The sequence below is a fragment of the Octodon degus genome, unplaced genomic scaffold, assembly GCF_000260255.1.
Source record: "Octodon degus isolate 3935 unplaced genomic scaffold, OctDeg1.0 scaffold00112, whole genome shotgun sequence".
NCBI lineage: Eukaryota > Metazoa > Chordata > Mammalia > Rodentia > Octodontidae > Octodon > Octodon degus.
This window is the reverse complement of record NW_004524688.1, coordinates 9,470,205-9,490,604: the sequence shown is the minus strand read 5'-3', so window position 1 is coordinate 9,490,604 and position 20,400 is coordinate 9,470,205. Positions and strand designations below refer to the sequence as shown.

Below are 20,400 nucleotides of genomic sequence, written 5' to 3'. Positions count from 1 at the left end.
CAGAGCCTGCAGCTGGCCCAGGCCTTTCCACACTGCACTGCTTCCAAGATTGGGAGCTCCAAAACATCTATCTAGGGGACATTTTTACCTTGCAAAGTTAGGAAATAAAAAGGCAACTGCCATGATCTACTGTTATCACCTCACCATCAAAAGGGATATTTTAACTCCAAATAAACTAGCGGGGAGGAATTTTAGAGGATACTGAAAACCTAAATGCAGCTGTACATCCCAGTAGCTGCCAAGTTCCAGGTCCCAGAGAAGTGAGAAGCAGCCCACACTAGGGCCCCACAGAGTCCAGGCTCAGCGTCACGGCAGAGGCGGCACAACCATCAGCATGAGGCTAGGTCCTGACAGCACATCGTATCATATGACCTGAGCAAGCAGGATAGCTCAAGGACAATGTAGGTGGGGAGGAAGGCCACTGGGGTTAGCAAAAGGACTATTGAGGCTTGGGACTGGGTGGGAAGGGCAAGGCAGGGATAGTTAGGATCCCTAAAAGAAACCAAAACAGTAGAGGCCTGCACACCCTCCAATAACCCAGAAAAGGCCTATTAACTCAAGAAAATGCCCTGACTATGCTCACAGAGGAGGGGCTGTGGCTTCAAAATCCTGAGACGCACAGACTCAGAGAGGAAGGTGGGCCCAGCAGAGGCAGAGGGGCTCAGGTAGAAAATAACAATAAGCAAGATATAAAACATTCATCAGGGGCTGGGGAGATGGCTCAGTAGAATAAGCAAGCACAATGGCCTAAGTTCAAGCCCTGCTTCTGAAAATGAATAAATAAATAAATAAATAAAATTAATTTATTAATTAATAAATAAAATCACCAGATAAAAACTATTCTGGGGAAGCAGGCACAAAGCAGAATAAAACAATGCAAATTCCACACTGAATTAAATATCCTCTGATAGCAGTGGGGATATGAAAAAACACTCTCAATAAAAAAGAAAAAAAAAAATTTTTGAGATAAGAGTCTCACTATGTAGCTGGCTTCAGACTTGCAGCAACCCTTCTGCCTCAGCCTCCTAAATGCTGGGATTATAGGTATGCACTGTCACACCCAGCTCAAAACTTTGTAAAAATAAAAATAGAGAAAACTGAACTCCAGAAAGAAACAGAAGATTTCTCACACACATACACACACACACACCCCAGAAATGAATACAAAGGTATAAACTGCTCAAGGGAGAAAAGATTTTCAGAATATATATAAGGCACTACAGAGCAGGAAAACAACCAGGTAACCAACACACTGTGAAGATACAGCACCCAAGAGAAAGCAGTTGAAAGAGAAAACCAGTAACAACAGAGTACAATGTAACAACAAATAAAAAACTAGAACAAAGGAAATCTTCCAGAAGCTAACAAAAGTGCCCTCAAAACAAACAAAAGGAGTGTGTTGCCAAGTGAGAGTGACCTCCCAATCGATGCTGACTGTCATCTGTCATCACAGGAAGATCACTTTCCCTTAGGCCACACTTGGCAGCATGACACACTCATTTATAAAGCTGGTTTCATGGGAGGGCTGCTGCACACTCTAAAACCACAGCACTTAAAACGGCACCAATCTAGAAGCAATAGTGTTCAGACACCACTTGGCCACTGTTAGTGGCGCAGGCTAGGTTAGTAATGCTTTTCCTACATATGTCAAGCGCTAATCTATGCCAATTTTACCTTGTCAGGTAACAATATGCTACATGGGAAAATTAGGTAATCAGCTGTAAGATATAAGCTAGCAAAAACATTAGGCTCTAAAGAGTAAAAAAAAAAAAAAAAGGTGTATCACATACCTATAACCCTCGCACTAGAGAATTGAGGCAGGAGGATCATGAGTTTAAGATCAGCCTGGTCTACACAGTAAGAGCACCCTGGATTACAGGGCAAGATACTGTCTCCAAAACAAAATACCTCTGGCCCCCAATCCTCAAGGCCTCCAAGCAGAAAAATCAAATTACAACATCAAGAGGAGCCGGAAAGATGGCTCAGTAGAATAAGTGCTTCCCTGCCAAGTGCAAGGGGCTGAGTTCAATCTCCGGTTCCACCAAATAAAAACAAAAACAAAAACACACATCAAGAGAGTGACACCTCAAATCTGGGAAATTTTTTACACTGCTGTTTCTGTGCATATCAGGGGCAGGATGCCTGGCATGAACCCATAGGCTAGCACAGAGAACACCAGCAAGCCCTAGACACTTGAAGCAATCTAAAGCCAAACAAAAGGAGGAATGATGGTATAAGAAAAGGGCACAAAGCCTATCTTTTGCAGCAACAAATAATGCACACTAGAGTGACAAGACAGAAGAAAGGGAAAGAGCGAGGAGATACAGAATACTGCTGAAACTAGGGCTAGCGAGATAGCTCAGCAGACTAAGAACTTGCTTAGGCAAAGGCAGGGACCAGGGTTTGATCCCTGGCACCACATACTGCACTGGCTCTGCCTGGGGGTGCACTGAGCTGGCCACTGAGATCAGGTGTGGTGGCATACACCTGTAATCCCAATATTGGGAAGGCTAAAAACAGGAGGATCACTATGAGTCCAAGCTGTGTAGTGAAAAAAGAATACCATTGAAACGGACCAATTAGCATTCAAGGGTTGAGAACACAGGGCCAGGGCATTTAAACAGGAAAGATGTACAAAGGAGTCACTAGAACAAATATGCTGATATTTCCAGACAATAAAATGAATTTTATTTTTTTTTATTTTTTTTTAAAGAATTATTTATTTATTTATTCATTCATTCATTCATTTTGTGTGTGTGGCCAGCTCAGCCCACCAGGGGGCGGGGCTGTCTGGCATGTGGTGCTGGGGACTGAACCGTGGTCCCTGTGCTTTGCTTGGATTAGCTTGTTCTAAGGAGGTGCTTTAGACCACTGAGCCATCTCACCAGCCAATAAAATGAATTTTAAAAATAAGTAGGCAAACAGAAAAAGCACGGCAAATATGCCATCTATAATAAGTGTGAGATATGAGTTAAGAATAACCTTTTCAGTCATAACAATACACTGAGAGGGCTTGACTTCCCTATTAAAGACATTTGACTTGGCATCTGCAAACCAAACACTAGGATGCCTAAAACAATGATCAGAGAGGGATGGGATGAGCAGAGGTGTGTGGGCAGGAGGAAACCTCCCAGAGAGGGGTGCAGTTCCAACACAGGCAAAGGACAGAGCCAAAAAGTACAGATTGTGACAAAGATACTTACTAATGCTACAGCAATTCTCAACAAAGACAGGGCAGAGTGGGGATCCACCCACAAGCACCAGCACAAAGCAAAACGCAGCAGCAGCCTGGGCTCAGAGCATCACAGAGCATAGGAGGAAGTGATCATGGACTCATGGACACAGCCTGAGGATGAACGCAATGCAATTAACTGCACAGATCTTAAAGACCCAGACAGCATATGGCACGCCATGGCAGCATAAGAACAGACAGTTGCAAGGGCACAAATTGCAAATACTGTGTATTTACCAAGTCACAGAGAAAACACCACAAAGTTCCACAGGCATAAACACACTCTAATCACAATGTAAGCAATACCAAAATCACTACCATCAGCAAAAACTTAAAAAGGGCCATTTGCCTGCCACCTAAGTAATATTCCAAATGATACTAAACAATGGAAAGCTCACGCTTGTTTCTTACCACTAAATTTCTCTAGAGACCAGCAGCAACTCTCACAGATGGGTATTCAGTGAGCATCCATCTCCCTGTAGCCTCCCAGCTCTCACTGCACACATGGCCTTCCTCCCATCAACCTCTGTGCCGATGCTAGCCACCAGCTCAGATTACACACCTGGACTCTTCCAAAGGCAAGCCATGCCCCACCTACCCAGCCCTCCCCAACTTCTTCCACCAGCAGACATCACCTAACTGGTCTGGGTCCATGTGCCAGTTCCTGTCCTAAACTCTCAAGGTGACCATGCCCTGTGCCAGGGTCAGCCACTAGAGCAGATCCCCACATCCCACTGGAGGGCTGAAATACCACGTCCCTCCCAGGCCTAGCCTTGCTTAATGCTTTCCTCCTGACCTTCCCTGATCAAAGAGGCTAGGATACCCCAACTTTCCATAATCTGGGTGTGCCAGGATGAGGAAATGCTGCATTAGCTCCTGAGACTTAAGGGCATTTTTTAAAAAAAATTTTTATTTATTTATGTGTGTGTGTGTGTGTGTGTGGCCAGCTCAGCCCACCAGGGGCGGGGCTGGCTGGCATGTGGTGCTGGGGGATTGAACCGTGGTCCCTGTGCTTTGTTAAGCTTGTTCTAAATAGGTGCTTTAGACCACTGAGCCATCTCACCAGTCCCTTAAGGGCATTTTTAATCTCTAGATTCCCAGAGCTGAATTTAGTGTCAGGCACATAAGAGGTCAACAAACAACTACTGGAGGAAGCATTTCACCAGGGAATGGCACATCAAATGGCAGACCCAGGTATGTGTGTGTACACATGCATGTGTACACACTTGTGTGCATATGTGCGCATACAAGTGCAAGAGCAAGAGCTCATGTCCCCTTAGGGGAAGGGAATAGCATGTAACTACATCCTCTGAACAGGCAAAAATCATTCAAAAATTTGGTGACAAGTTTTCTTCATGAAACTTACAGTTTTCTTTATACATGGTTTATTTACTTAAGAATCTCATGTACAGTCTAGAAGTTTCCTAAGCTATTTCAGTTATTTCCAAATACAAGTTTTAGTTCTCTTCCAAGCTCAGATGGGAATCAGGAGAACCAAGCACTCCCTGCCTGGTCTAAGCTGAACCATGGTCTCTAGGACAACACACAGCACTTGACAATGATGGCAGGTACATATGTGAGAACTCATGCTGCAATCAATGATTACATTTTCTACCCTTCCAAATCCAAACAAACAGAAAGCAGGCAGGGTAGAACTGTAAAACTTACAATCTTGCTAACCTCAAGTTCTCCTATGTGCTGATAAGTTGTTATATGAGACATTATAATTCTTACTACCCTGTCCTCTATCAATGTAACAAAATGGTTTTTTTTTTTAAATTTTTTATTTGTGTGTGTGTGTGTGTGTGTGTGTGTGTGTGTGGCCAGCTCAGCCCACCAGGGGGCGGCGCTGGCTGGCATGTGGTGCTGGGGGATTGAACCCTGGTCCCTGTGCTTTGTTAAGCTTGTTCTAAATAGGTGCTTTAGACCACTGAGCCATCTCACCAGCCCCAAAATGGTTTTATTTTATTTATTTATTTTTTGTTTGTTTGTTTTTGGTGGAACCCGGGATTGAACGCAGGCCCTTAACACTCGTTCTACTGAGCTATCTCCCCAGCCCCTAAAAAAGTGGTTTTAAAAAGACCAAAAGTCTATACTCTGAGATCTTTAAAGATCTGCTCAATGACTTTCCCTCTCTGGGCTGCTTGGGACAGAGCTACCACTCCCTGGCTCTGGCACCTGATCCAATTACATGGACCTTGGCCAGCTACAAAGATGCAGCAGGAGACAACCCTCTCCCAGGGCATCCCCTATTTGGGCTTCAGTAGTGGCCCATGCATACATGCAAGTTCTGCCTCAGGTAGGGCAGTGAGAGCTAGCTGTCTCTGCTGTAAAAAAGGAATCTGCTGTTGTCCCTCAGGCAGGGTAAGAAAGGCTAAGCACATACTTGGCATAGCCGTTCAGACAGGCCTTCTGCATGGCATCGATAGTGTACCGGAGAAACTCATGTGCATCCTCTTGGTTCCCAAAGCGGAAGTGGCGGGCAATCTCTGAGGAAGAAGAAAGGGGTAGAGAAGAGTGCTCCTGCCTCAGTGACAAGGGGAGACCACCCTTTTATAGCACAATGTGAGGAAACCAAGCACTCTGCATCACTTTCTATAGCCTAGTCTCTATCAGTGTAACAGGTAACTGCTCAATGAGATCTAATATGTGAGTTTGGCTGGGCACAGTGGCTCACACCTGCAGTTTCAACTACTGTGGAAAATCAGTGGAAGCACAAGAGCTTGAGGCTGGCCTGGGCAACATGGCAAAATGTCCCTACTCCCAAAGAAAAAGAGAATATAAAATTCCACTGATGAACTAGTCTTCCAAGAGCCAAAACAGAGCTCAATGGATTCTAACCATGTGAGTCTACAACTTAGGTTCCATGAACTCATCTTTTCTACCATGTGAATTGGAAAACACATCTACACAGCATGTGGTGGCAGATTCCTTTAACACTAAGAAAGGACTTGGCAAATTCCCATCCTTCTCTCTCAGCGGTCCCTCACACTCACCTGCAAGTCTTAAATATACCACATATCCTCAGCCCAGTCAACTCACCTGTCCTTGAGACAGGGGCCATGCCCCACCCAGCTCATGAAGCTTTCTGTCAGTGTAACTCCCTAGCCCAAGTGCGTTTCAACTACCATGCCTTTAGTCTGTAAGACTCAATGTGGTACTACTAGCCAGTAAGGATTCCTAAGACTTTTATAACATTCTCCCCCCTACCACCAACTCAGGAGCACCAACTACAGAGCTAGCGTTTGGCACCCAAACCATGAGTGCATTCTTACTTTTTAGGTCTCGGATGAAGGAGACTGGCTTGATGGCATTACCACTGTTGGCAAAGGCCTGGACGATGTGGTTCTGCATGACACACAACATGCAAAAGCTTCCTTGGTGACCTGTTTGTGAAGGAGTAGCAACATTAAGACGAGAGCTTTTGAAAGCATTTGGACTAATACCACTCTGAAAAAAAATGCAAGCAAACAAGGGTAAACCAGTCTGTGAAAGGACAGGTGGGCCACAGAGATCCCAGACTACACAAAGATTTGTGGACTGCCTGGGAAATGTTTTTCTCTGCTGGATGGGATTTTCCAGGGCCACAATGCTTCCACTGCTATAATTTTAACACTCTCGTACCATTATTGTTGTTTTAATGCTAGTGACCTATGTGAGAACCTTTCCATATTTAACATATAAACATACACATATATTTGGTAGTACTAGGGATTAAACACATGGCTTTTGTACTGAGTTAACTCTATAGTCCTTTTTGTTTAAGACAGACTTGATAAATTATTACATTGCCCAGGTTGGGCTCAAACTTGCCATCTTCCTGTCTCAGCCTCCCACAGTGCTAGGATTATAGGCATGTGGTGCCACAGCTAGCTCATTAGTATTCTTTAGTTACACAATGAATAAGTCTGGTTTGCAACATGAAGTGTAAGAAAATATCTTTAATGCCTCAGTCATTGCATAGTCAATATGCTGTAATATTTTAGAGAACCTCTGATCTACTGTGTCTAGTAAAGCCCTTATTATTATTTAGCAAGGATTGAAAACTCTGTAAGGCAAAAATCAGGGACAGGTAATATAGAATAGGTGCCAGGCGTGGTGGCACAATCCTAGAATCCCAGCACTCAGGAGTCTCAGGCAGGAGGATCACCATGAGTCTAACACCAGTGTGGGTGACACAGTGAGTTCAAGGCCGGCCTGTACCATAAAGTTAAGAGCCTGGCTGAAAAAAAAGGTTGGGCATGGGGGCACATGCCTATAATCCTAGTGCTAGGGAGGCTGAGGCAGAAGGAATGCTGTAAGTTCAAGGCTAGGCTGGGCTATACAGTGAGTTTAAGACCAGTTTGCACTACAGAACAAGACCCTGTATCAAAAACAATAAAACAAATCCACCATCATATACATGTATATTTTACAAGCGAAGGTCATGGGCCAGACTAGCTTCTGTATAAAAAGCAGATGGTCCTTATAGGCCTTGGACCAGAGATGCACAAAGAAGAACACTGCTCAGCTCTACTCCATTTTAGGTGTCTTCATCAGTAATGCTGGGGAGATAGTTCAGTAGAATAAGCACCTGCCTGGCAAGCGCAGGGTCCTGAGTTCAATCCCTGGTACCGCAAAAAAAACAAAAACAAAAACAAAAAAACCTCCTGACCATCAGTAAAACAGTAGTGTAACAGTTAACTTCCCCTTAATCCCATTCTTCACATTCCTTCATCCAAGGTGATCACTAACCTGGGTTAGGCAATTATTCCAATTCATGTATTTACCACATTAGTACACACTGTGCAATCACAAGTGATAAACGGCACCGTGGCTATGTGTTTACAAGCTTATGCAGCTGGGTACTGTGTGTATTAACAACCTGGTTTCTTAAAATCCACATGGGCACAGCTCTAATCATACAACTAGAGTATTTCACTGAATGAACAGAACAGTCTGCAGCTCTGTTCCTAACATGTTCGGCTCATCAACTTTTCCTGCCGTCTTCACTGGACATGAAGTTAGAGCTGTTCACAGGCTGCAGTCCAAGGCTCTGCGGGTTTGTACTGTTAATTCACATACACGTTCTGTGGATGCACTCTTGGGTTGCTGACTGTCTGGGCAGATTTTTGCTGCAGGCATTTTAATATACATACCAGATCTTATCTACAGAACTGCTGGGTAATAGATTTCTTCAAACTTGATGCTGAGCTATTTCCCAAAGTGATTACACCAGCTCAAATCAGAAGTATAAAAAGAATCTCAGAGCTTTACCCTTTCTGACAAGTGCACTGTCACACATCTGAGCTTTTACCATTCAGCAGGGTGCAAAACAACATCCCACTGTGGTTTTCCTGAAGGCTACCAGGCTACCACTGCTTCATGTGCTTCTCTGATCTTGAAGTTCTTCTATAAAATCCCTGTTCCTAATTTCATCTTTTTTTTTTTTTTTTTAACAAGTTACCTTCTCCTTGTTGATTTACCACTCATTACCCATGCTTTGCTGATTACATGCCCCAGGCTTTGTGTCTCAGCTTGCAGGTGGTGGTCAACTTTTCTTTAATTTTTTTTCATGAATAAAAGTTCTTAATGGGGCTGGAGAGATGGCTCAGTGGTCTAGAGCACCTACTTGAAACAAGCTTGGCAAAGCACAGGGACCGCGGTTCGATCCCCAGCGCCACATGCCGGCCAGCCCCGCCCCCTGGTGGGCTGAGCTGGCCACACACACACAATAAATAAATGTAATAAATGAAAATAAACAAATATTTAAAAAAATAAAAATAAAAATAAATAAATAAATAAAAGTTCTTAATGCACCTAACTTTACCAGACTCCACTTTTGAGTCTTGTTTAAGAAAGCTCTCACCCCAAGATTAAAGATACTTACCTATATTTATAAATGCAGTTGCACTTGATATTGTTTTTCACCCATGCGAAATGTGGAATAAAACCAAGTTTTAATTAATTTTAGTTTCAGGTAATAAAAGGATGGATGCATGTAAAAAGCTGGTATGCTCTACATATATATGGGTCTTTTCCTGTGCTCCTGAGTCTATTTCACTGACTAGAACATAGATGTCTTAGAGGGGTAGGAGTGGGAGTACAGTCAGGGTGAGAGATTTGCAGTTCACTAGTACAGGGCTTGCCTAGCATGTGCAAGGTCCCGGGTTTTATTCCCAGAACACAGCAGAGAAAAAAAAAGTGTCTCAGTGATTTTTGGACTTTCACTTTTCTGTACGAATTTTAGAATTAACTAAATGTATATTAACCTACATATTAATTTGAGAATCAATATTATTACAACAGTGAGCCTTCCCTTTGTGAAGACAGCCTTCTCTCACACTTAATGTCTTTCAATAATGGTTTTCAACATACAAATAGCTAAATTTAGGTCTAGATTTCATTGTTTATATTTAAAATTTTTTTCATTTTTTTATGTATTTGGTACAGGGTCTCACTACGCAGCTTGGTAGTGATCCTTCTGTTGTCAGCCTCCGCAGTGCTGGGAATACAGGTATGCGCCACCACTCCCAGACTCATTCACAGGCTCAGCATTCCCCATGGGTGGGGCCAGCAGGGTACAGGACTGGTGTGGCATGAGGGACCCAGGATCAAACTCTGGTCCCAACACTTGCTAAAGCAGGCTCTTAGTCTGCTGAGCTATCTTGTTGGCTCTTCACTGTTTATATATATAGCAAATTGTTTATTGTTTGAGACACAAAAATTCAACTGAATTTTGTACAATGGTGTTATACCTAGCCACACTGCTAAATTCTCCTTGTTGAATTTTTTTTTTTTTTCTTTTTCCCAGGATAGCCTTGAACTTTTGGTGATCCTCCTGCCTCAGCCTCCTGAGCACTGGGATTACAGTGTGCACCACTATGTCCAGCCTGAATTTGTTCTGCATATGCATTCTTTTGGTTTCCTAAATAGTAGTATTTTTTCAAATGATAATAGTGTTGTTTCCCCTCTTCTTTTTCAGAAGTCATAGCTCTGGCTGGGACAAACACAACCTTAAATAAAAGACATGTGGATGATCATACTTCACCATGATTTAGAGTATACTTCCAATACTTTTTTTTTTTTTTTTAAATGTATTTAGTACAAGGTCTACAGGATCTCACTACATAATAGATCAGACTCAAAGTGATCCTCCCAAAGTGCTTGGATTACAGGCATGCACCACCATGTCATCACGCCCAATCTAGTCTTAATCAAGGTCTCCATGCGCCCCGGGGGTGGGGCCAGCACTGCACACCCAGGATCATATTGTGGAGATACCTTTTGAAAATCCCAACTTCTGTCTGAGTAAGTACTTTCCTGGGTAATTTGCTTGCAGGACCCATGCCACAACAGGTATGTTTGTTTGTTTTTCCCTCACTCAGCCCATCCCAAGGGCAGGGCTGGGAGCATGTGGTGCCCTGTGCCTGCCTAACCTTGCCTAAGCAGGGGCTTTAGATTGCTGAGCTATCTTGCCAGCCCCTAAACCTGGGTTTTATTAGTTCACACATGTCATCAACTCCACTCCTAAACTCCCATAGTCCATACAGGACCAGCTGCTCCCTAGTGAAGAGGTTTCCAGTTCCTCTAATTCACATTACCCCCCTTCCCTTCCCCCCAGCGCCACTCACAGCTCCTTGCATGTTCTCGGGAGAGCAGATAGTTGGCCAAAGGTGGTGTGTAGGTCAGGCACTGTACTGTGGCATTCAAGAAACAGGTGTTGCCCAGGTTGTGCAGCCCTGCGCCAACTCTAAAAACACGCTCCCACCTCAAAGAGAGCCGCTCTGTGGGAAAAAGCACTTTCTGTGGTGCTGGGACACCATCGCTGTTGCTTCCAAAGAAGCGCTCACTGCCTAAAGGAGAACAGGAGACAGGAAGAAAAGGGGTAAGTCAGTTTATGCATAGGCAGGTCAGAAAGACATCTGGCCATGTTTGTTAAGTGCACAATTAGCTCAAGCACAGTATCCACTGGAAGGTAATGAGTTCCCATTGACAGAAAGCCTCTAAGAAGCCCAAGTACAAACCCAGCTATGCCAGGGCATTCCAGACTGCTCAGGTCTAGAATTGAAGGGTCCTCTGAGGAAGAGAAGGAAGACCCAGTCCTGGTACTGAAGTGTATTGCACCTCATTCTATTTCTCTCTTTTTTGGTTTTTTGAGATGGTCTCACTATGTAGTCTAGGCTGGCCTTGAATTCACTATGTAGCCCAGCCTGGCCTCAAACTCCCAAGAATCCTCCTGCCTCAACCTCTCAAGTGCTAGGACTATGGGCTATAGGCATGTGGCACCACACCCATCTCTCCATTTCTAAGCCCCAAGGGATGGCAGAGAGTGTATTTCAAGGATCCTCTGAGTACAGATTTCTTTCTTCCCAGGATTCTATGAGGCCATCTATGACTAAAACCCATTGGCCCAATGTAAAAGCTACAACTCCCTGACCACATCCTGCTGCAGTTTCTAGGTCCATCCACTCAGCTAACATACAGGGGCCTCTATGCCAGCAGCCTACACACCTGTACCCTGTCTCTTGGCTTGTGGTTCATCTCCACTCTTAGGGCGACTGGCTCCCTCTGTCCTGGGGTTCAGCAGCACATATTTGCTCTTCAAGGACTCCAGCTGGTAGGAGAAGCTCTTGCTGGCGGGCTCGAACTCAATCTTCTGCAAGAGAACCTTCTTGGCTGAGGCAGCCAGGAGCTTCCCCAGCTCTACATCCTCAGCAGAGTCCTTGCGGCCAGGCTTCAGCGCCTCCTTCAACTTATCAACTATCGGCATCGTGCATGCCTGCAGGGACAAGAAGGAACACAGACTTCAGATAACTAAGTCAAGGAATGAGACCATCCCTTTTGTCTGCAGACCATGGATCCCAGCCACCATGAAAGCTTGCTGGGCCAGCTGAGTCCTCCCTCAGAGAAGTATAAGATATGGAAGACTGCAGGCCTATTAACGTTTCATGCTTCCTCTCTCAGAAAAAGTCCATGCAGATAGAGCTAACTGCACAGACAGTACTGTTACAGCACCAACACTCCACACTCCTCCTGCCATAAGTATCTCGTCTCTGCAGTAAATATGCTGAGTGATGGCACGTTGTAGTTGGTGCTATTTCCTTCAATAGGACAGGAGAAGTCCCAGTGTCTGCTCAAATATAGGGAACTGCTGATTCTCCTATACTCTCTGGTGACTCACACACCTACACAGCCACACAGTACAGGAATGAGCAAGGCAGGTGAGATGGGCACGCACACCTGCACAGACATGTGCTGTTCAGCATGAAGGCCACAGGCCACATACATCTGAGCATGGAAATTAGCACAAGAAATGAGGCTAATCCCAACTGAAATGTGCCACCATAAAAGTAAAATACAAGGCAGGCATGGTGGCCCTGGCATTTATTCCAACACTTAGGAGGCCAAAGCAGAAGAATCACCATGAGTTTAACACCAGCCTAGGCTTCACTGTGAGTTCAAGGCCAGCCTTAACTGCATCAAGAGACCTTGTCTCAAAAACCTTTTGGTAAAATAAACCACCAGATTTCAAAGACTTAGTGTAAGAATGTGGAACATCTTAAAAATTTTTCAATTGGTTACATGTTTAAATTATAATACACACACATTGGATTAAATAAATACATTATGAGAGGATGAGAGGGCTGGGGGTGTGGCTCAGTGGTAGAGCACTTGCCTAACATGTGAGGCCTTGGGTTTCTTTCTTTTTTTTTTGTCTTTGAGACAGGGTCTCACTACGCAGTTCAGCTTGGCCTTGAGCTTACTTGTAGCCCAGGCTGGTCAGGAACTCCCAATGATCCTCCTGCCTCAGTCACCCAGTGCTGGGATTACAGGCATGCATCACCATGCCCAGCCTATGAGGCCTTGAGTTTCCTTTTTAGGAAAAAAAGAATCAATTTCACAATTTATTTTTATTTTCCTAATATGGGTGCTACAGAAATTTAAATTATGGGGCCAGCGAGATAGCTCAGTGGTCTAAAGCACCTGCTTAGGTAACCTTAGGCAGTTAAGGGACTTAACTGCACGGGACCCCAGTTCTCAGTTCCATCCCCAGTACCACATGCTGTGCCAGCCCTACCCTTAGGGTGGGCTGAGCCAGTCAAAAAAGAAATTTTTTAAAAAATTATTTCCATGACTTGAATTTTATCTCCATTGAACAGGATATACATAAAATCTTTTCCTAAAAGTGAAGGGTGAGCAAAGCATGGTGGCTTGCCTTGGGAAGCTGAGGCAGGAAGACTGTCCCAAGGTCAAGGACAACCTGGGCTATATAGTGAGCTCAAGGATAAACTACATAAGACCCTATCTCAAAGCTAACAAACCAACAAAAAAATCCAGCTAGCTGAAAGATGGTAACAGGGATTAGTCACCTTGTTACACATTAGTCCCTGGCAGAGCTCTGATACTTCCAGCCCAGCTACATAGAAACTAAAACAAGGAGTCACCTATCACTTGACCACTACATCTGTAGACATTTTTCTTCTTCCTCTTCCTCTACCTCAACCACTGTAGCCAAAGCTTAGGCTATGTAAGTCATAATTAGAATATTCCCCTGAAATTACATCAGACAAAAACGTGGACTCTGATAACCAGACCCAGTCTGCCATGGACAACCAGCTAGTCAGATATATCCCAAAATTCTACTCTAGAGTCTCTTCCACCAGCTTATTAAGCCATTTAAATTTATCATTATGGGTCATCTAATTCCATACATGTATTAAATATCTTTTTCTACAAAAATTCCCCTAGGGACAAAATATATAAGAAATTCATTTTTTAATAAAATAAGCAGGGGCAAGGGAGATGGCTCAGTGGAATAAGCGCTTCCCTAGCAAGTGCAAGGGCCTGAGTTCAATCCCCGGTTCTGCCAAAAAATAAAAAATAAATAAAATAAAATAAAATAAAATAAAATAAAATAAGCACAAGGGCCAAGGAGAAAGCTCAGTGGCATAAATGCTTGCTTGGCAAGTGCAAGGTCCCAACTTTGATCCCTGGTACCACACACATACAAATATATTCTCTGATGTGAGGAAATTGAAAAGCCTTTTTCAAGCCAGGTATGGTAATACATGCCTATAGCCCCAGCTGCTTAGTGGCCCAAGGCAGGATGGCAACTTTGAGGCCAGTGTGACCAACTAAGCAAGACCCTGTTTTAAAATGAAATGAAAAAGGGCTGAGAACGCAGCACTGTAGGAGAGGTAGCATGCTTGCCCAGCAGGTGTAAGTCTCTGGGTTCAAACCCAGAGCCATACATACACATGCGCACCTCACAAAGCTTTCCCCAATGAGACTGATTAGCTAAGACAGCCCAGCAATAGAACAATCACTACAGGTCACACACTGACAACTCAGAGGAGACAGGACCATAGAAACCTCCCAGCCTTACCTGGGGCGTGCAAATGTGGGTTGCTGCTCCCCCTGAAGCAAGGAATCAGCCTCGTAAGGAACTGATCTACCCTGGCAGGCCTCCTCTGGGTCCTGGAATTCACCTGCAGCTGGACTCTGGCCTGTTCAATCACCAAGGCTGCTAAGTGCAGTGTCCAGAGGGTGGTGCACCTGTGGGAGGAGCAGGGAGAATAACAGGCAGGCTAACTCTTGCAGCTGTTCCCGAAGTCTCATCTCATGGGTGTGGTACAGGAACTGTGACCCTTCTACAAAGAAAAAGTCACCAGTAAGGTTAAAGGAACATCTCTAGCAGTAAGTTCAGTTCTTGTGAAGAGAACTGTAATGAGACACAAACTACTGCAACGCACATGACATGAAAACACTGTTCTCTGCTCTACCTCTTGAACCCTAATGCTAGTAAGAAGCCGCAGAACAAAACTCTCCCAACAACTACCAGACAACTGCAGTCTAAATCTTACTTCCAAATAGTAAGAGGTAAACTTAAAAACATACAAAAACCTACAGACACAAACAAATGTAGAGGACAGCAAAGTATGCACAATGGCCCACTGCTTGGCTTCTAACTCCTCAGCCCACAGGACCTTACAGCAGGCTTCAAATCTTGCACATCATACATACCCTCCTCCAAAGTATAATGACCTCAGGAGAAAGGGCACACCTCTAGTCTAAAAACCTTCCCATAGTATCACTGTTTTTTTGGTCAGGACTCTTATTTCACACTGGACAGGTGAGAATGACCAACACAAACCACCAGTTCATGTTCAGGAGCTACTTCCCAAGAGGACAAACAAAACTTGGGAGATGTTTCATCTGAAATAAGTGATCCATTCTAATGCAGAGCCAGAAATCTGGAACATAAATAATTTTTCCAGTTGTGACAAAAAGATCAATGTCTACCAACTCCATCTGGAATCTTAAGTGAGGGGCTAAAAATAATTATTTCTCTGGGAACCAAGAAAAATGTTCTTGTAATCACCAGCAGACCCTCTGATTTGCACACATGCAAACGCAAACGCTCCACGCAGGAAGAACGCTTTATCCAGTTCAGATTTCTCTTAATGACACAATGGCTTATACGTATCAAAGTATTTTTATGCCTCCAAAACTTAAACCAGAAATGACTTAAAGCCCCCAAATTCACGTTTCCAAGTTAAACTGCACTCAAGACAGAGCCAACGCATGTTGGAAAAGGTAAACCCAAGTCAGAAGGGATGAGGCTCTCTGAGGGGGCCTCCAGGGCTCCGTAGAGTAGAGCATCCTGAGTGGGGCAAGGACAAGACAACATGCAGGTCTCCTTGGAGCCTGTTTCCTGGCATCCATTGCAGAAACCGCACTGTATGGGCGCTGGGCTATTTCCTCATCTCCTCAGTTTCAGGATACTAGTTTAACCCCAGGGTCCCAGGAGACAAGCAACACAATCCAACAAAAACAACTAGCACCTTAAAAGTCGTTTGTGCAGTCGGCACTCTATCTGGCCTTCTGCAACTATGACCACGTGTAAGGGTTCCTTCTCCAGACCTCAGTGAAACGAGACGCATCTCCTCTACGTAGAAGACCAGGTAGCAAACGCTCTCTCTCCGCGACTTTGATTTAAGCCATTCCAAAGTTAGGAATAGACTCTGCGTTAAGATGCTTCTGTGGGCAAAGGGTTCCCAACGCGGACCCAGGCCTCGGTGTCCTCCCCTGCCCTGCACTCCTGCCTGAGGAGAGCTCTGCCTTCCATTCCCTTCGGGCTGCGCTGGGCACACGAAGGTGTCTGCGGCACCCCTTGGGTCACCCCAAATCCATGTCACCCAGGCTCCTCCTCGGACAACATCTCCGATTACTGCGTAGACAGCACATCCCCGAGTCTCCCCGAAGGCCACAACAGGACTTGAGCCGACCACACGAGCCCGGAACGCTGAGCGGGTGGCGCGGCCTCCCGCGCTGGGGAAGCCCAGACTACTGTGAGAACGGCGCGGCTTCGGACTCGCCTGGGGTACTGCTGGAGCCCCGGGCGCAAACAGCGTTGCCATCCTTCCCAGGAGACTCCCCAGGCTGCGGCGTGGACCGCGCGACCTCGGACCCTCCCAAGGAGCCCGCACTCGGAGCCCCTCGAGAACGACGTAACTCTTTGCCTTCCCTGGGATTCCCTCCGAGCCCCGACGACGCGCGCCCACTTCTCCTACGACTATCCCAGGCCCGGCGGAAACCCCCGCGTCAAGCCACCAGGCCCCAGAATACCCTCGGCGGCCCCTCAGCGGCCAGAGGCCGGTCGGCGCAGTACTGGCGTCTCTCTGGCTCCGGCCTTCACTCGCACCATCCGGGCCTCCAGCGCCTCACACACGTGTCACGGCGACGCTTAAAGGAGCCGCGCCCTGCGGCCGCACTGCGCTGACACAGAGAGGTCTAGACAGCTTTAAGAGGCGGAGCTGTCAGCTCTTTGGTTCCGCCCATCTCCGCTTTACGCGCACTTACGTCACCGCCGTGTTCCCCAGCCCCTCCCCATAGCCTACGTGATGACGCAAAGCGCAGAATTGAGAGTGTTCTGTCCCCTGGGCAGAATTGCTGGATGTTGCAACACTGCCCTTTGGGAAGCCTCACTTCTAGTACCACTGCTCGCCTGGCATGCGTCAGAATCACTAAGTGTGAGATCCTAGCGCGCTGCCTCTTCCCTCCCGTAGGGATGCGTCCGGGCCCGGTACTCCCCAGGCCTTGCAGAGGCGCTCAGTGCCCTGTTCATTTCTGTGATCTGTGTCTTTTGTAAACGAAACAACTCACCCTGGGTGTTCCCGGGGAGGCGGGCCTTGGGGGAAAAGGATCAGACAATTTTAGCTTTGAAGCTGTAAAACCCAACGCATCCTTTGTACATCCCTCCAGCTTCACTTGGTCCTTCCAGAAGCTTCGCCCTCTTCGACTCTATGTGAAGGTCTTCGTTGAGAGGTTGAATATTTGCAAATGTATGGCTCTGCAGTGAAGTTCCCCTCACTCGAAGCAGCTTCATGGGCTTCCTCACGGCCCCATTCCCCAAGGGAGGAGGACATGTTTCCTCGCCTTACTTCAGGAACTCTTTGAGAAGCACAGGGTGAGAATAAACTATTTTTCCCAAAAGATGGAACGTGCACACTGTCCTGTCTGCTGTCTTGACAGATAAGTCGGAAGGTGAGGAGTAGGGTGAGATCACAGGTGTTAGGAAAAGAAGAAAATAGGTGCAAGTTCAACAGGACAGATTTATTTCAGAACAAACCTGAGACTGACCGCTCTGGCACTACAGACCAGACCAGCCACTCTGGTACAGGATATGGGGTCTTTTATAGGGTCATGCGGGGAGGGCTTATGGGAGGGGGTTGTGGCTCTCTGCTGAGAATAAGGCTGAGAGGGTACAGGCCTGAGAGAATACAAGCCATAAAACCAAGTGGCTGCCCTCCTGTAGCTGATAATGTGTGTTCCCGAGGTGCAGCTGGCTGGTTGGGGCAGGTGGAATTCGTTGGGAGACAACCAAAAGGTGTTCCGAGCCCTCCCCATAGTTCTGAAAATCAGGGATGAGGATGGATAAAGAGCAGATGTAACTGGAACAAGATTTGCCTTGTGTCTGCTAGTGGGTGCTCTTCGTTTTGTTTTGAGACAGGTTCTCCCCATGTAGTTCAGGCTGGCCTGAACTCACTATGTAGCTCAGGATGGCTTTGAACTCTGGGTGGTCTTCCTGTCTCAGCCTCCCAAGAGCTGGAATTATAGATGTGGGCCACGGTGCCTGGCTAGCTTTTTTTTTTTTTTTTTTTTCTTTTTTTCCCACTTTGGAACCAGGGATTGAACTCAGGCCCTTGTGCTTGCCAGGCAAGTGCTTATTCTACTGAGCCATCTCCCCCCTCCCCTTTTGTAAAGCAGATAAAAACAAAGTCATATTAGCCTGAGATTAAAACTATGCTTTACCTACAAGAACATTCCATTCAAAAATTTTTGTTTGAGGTTTGCATTTATTTATTTACTTTTTTCTTTTTTGGGGGGGATTTTAGGGAGGGGTCTACAGGGTGTTCAGGGTCTCACTACTAGATCGGATTCATAGTGATCCGCCAGTTTACAGCCTCTCAAGAGCTGGAATTAGAGGCGTGTCTCAGAGTATCATCTCAGATCACTATCTCAGTGCCATCTCAGAGTGCCTTGAGGCTGGGCCGACACAGCAGGCCCTGGGATCCAACCCCTTGCTCTGTGCCTGCTTGCAAGCGCTTTAATCCACTGAGCTATTTGGCCAGCTGAATTTTGTCTTTTTTTTTTTTTTTTTTTCCAGATCCAGGGATTGAACTTGGGCCCTTGAGCTTGCCAGGCAAGAGCTTTCTGCTGAGCTATGTCCCTGGCCCCCTATTTTTGTCTTTTTGAGATAGGATTTTACCATGTGGTCCATGCTGGCCTCAAACATTAATGGATCCTCCTGCGTCAGCTTCCTGAATGCTGGGATTACAGGGGCTCAGCATCACACCCTGCTTGAGGTTTATTCTTTGTCCCCAGACAACTTTTTGTGTCCTGACCAGCATACTGCATGCCATGAAACTATGATTCAGAGGCAACTCTCACTGTCCCAGGCCTTATATAATGTGTAAGATGAGTTGCTGTCATTAGCAGGTTGCTTTGGATATTTAATTTATTGAGACCTAGATTTCCTCATCTAAGCAAAGAAAAAAGATGATCTGTAGCATATCCTTGGTTCTTTTAATAAGTCAACAATACTTGCCACTATCGAGGAGGTCATGTTTAGTGCCAAATGGTAAAGTGGCTACTAATCCTTATAGCAACCCCAGAAAAAGGTAATATTACACTCATTTTACAGGTGAGAAAACTGAACGTGTAAGATCCCACCAAGCATGTGCTGAAGTGAGCGTTTGAACGTAGGTCTGCCAGGCTCCATGCATGAGATGAAGAAGGAGATGCCTAAAACTTAAAAAAATGTAAAAATGTTACATAATTAATAAGGTCATCTGAGACCAAGAAGTTGGCAGGAGCCTTTGTCTGCCCACATGGACGCCTTTCACTTTCAAATTCCCTCGTGTAGGCCCTCAGAATGGTCTCAAGATGGTATGTTTAGGTGAGCCATGTCAGTCTCTTAAGAAGCCCAGCCTCAAAGGTCACCAGAGAAATACATATGAAAACCACACCGAGGCACTTTTAAGCCAACCAGAATGGCTACAGATGACTAAATGTAGGAGAGAGTGAGGAGCAGCAGGGATCCCCATGATGCCGCTGGGAATATAAAAGGACAGCAAAATTTTAGTAATATGAATACTTCTTTTAAGTGAAATGGCTACCCTTGACCGCATTTGTTGCTTTGTTGACTGTTACTATATCTGCAGGCCAGACCCTCTTTCCTCCCTAAGCCCTGTTTGTAAAATCAGAAATCCAGAAACTGCCTGCTGGCTGGACAGCTTCCCCTGAATGTCTCCCTGGGTACTTCAGACTTACCATGCCGAGAGATGGGCAGTGCAGCCCTGTCCCCCCAAAGGATGCTTCTCTTTTTGTCCTGTTGCCCACGTCTACTGGGTTGTCAGTGCTCAGACCAAATTCACAGCTGTCCCTGTGTCCCAGCAGGGCTGCGACATCTGAATTTACCTGGCTTCTTGTGAACTGGTTTCCGGGTGGGTCCAGCCACAGGTGATACCATTAAGCCTGGAGGGCAGATGAAAGGGCCTCTCCCTCACCCCACCCCTTTTCCTCTGGGTCCCCTCAGGTGACACAGCTTCCAGCCTCTACAAGTGTTGACAGCTTCCTGCTGTTGCTAGTCTTTTTTTTTTTTTTTTTTTTTGGCAGAACCA

General features: G+C 45.7%; 1 protein-coding gene and 1 long non-coding RNA gene across 5 annotated transcripts in view; one reads left to right on the top strand and one right to left on the bottom strand.

Annotated features, from left to right (window-relative positions):
• Usp36 (ubiquitin specific peptidase 36) overlaps nt 1-16,906 on the bottom strand; it is a 37,327-nt gene extending 20,421 nt beyond the window's left edge. For 3 of the 4 annotated variants that reach the window (XR_002817676.1, XR_002817678.1, XM_023699276.1), the window contains exons 1-6: nt 16,844-16,906; nt 14,601-14,770; nt 11,726-11,993; nt 10,846-11,067; nt 6,508-6,618; nt 5,619-5,721 (exon numbers count right to left, since the gene is read on the bottom strand). Coding sequence is in view for 1 of the 4 variants with exons in the window: in XM_023699276.1 (XP_023555044.1) it covers nt 5,619-5,721; nt 6,508-6,618; nt 10,846-11,067; nt 11,726-11,984 (695 nt within the window). In the remaining 3 variants the exon portion in view is untranslated. Of the gene's footprint in view, nt 1-5,618; nt 5,722-6,507; nt 6,619-10,845; nt 11,068-11,725; nt 11,994-14,600; nt 14,866-16,843 lie in introns of all 4 variants that reach the window. The other variant, XR_002817677.1, reaches the window with a different exon arrangement.
• Nucleotides 16,907-16,911: 5 nt separating this feature from the next.
• LOC111812084 lies at nt 16,912-17,712 on the top strand. The gene is made up of 2 exons (XR_002817679.1): nt 16,912-17,247; nt 17,499-17,712. It is a non-coding gene; the product is annotated as an uncharacterized LOC111812084 (long non-coding RNA).
• Nucleotides 17,713-20,400: the final 2,688 nt, after the last annotated feature.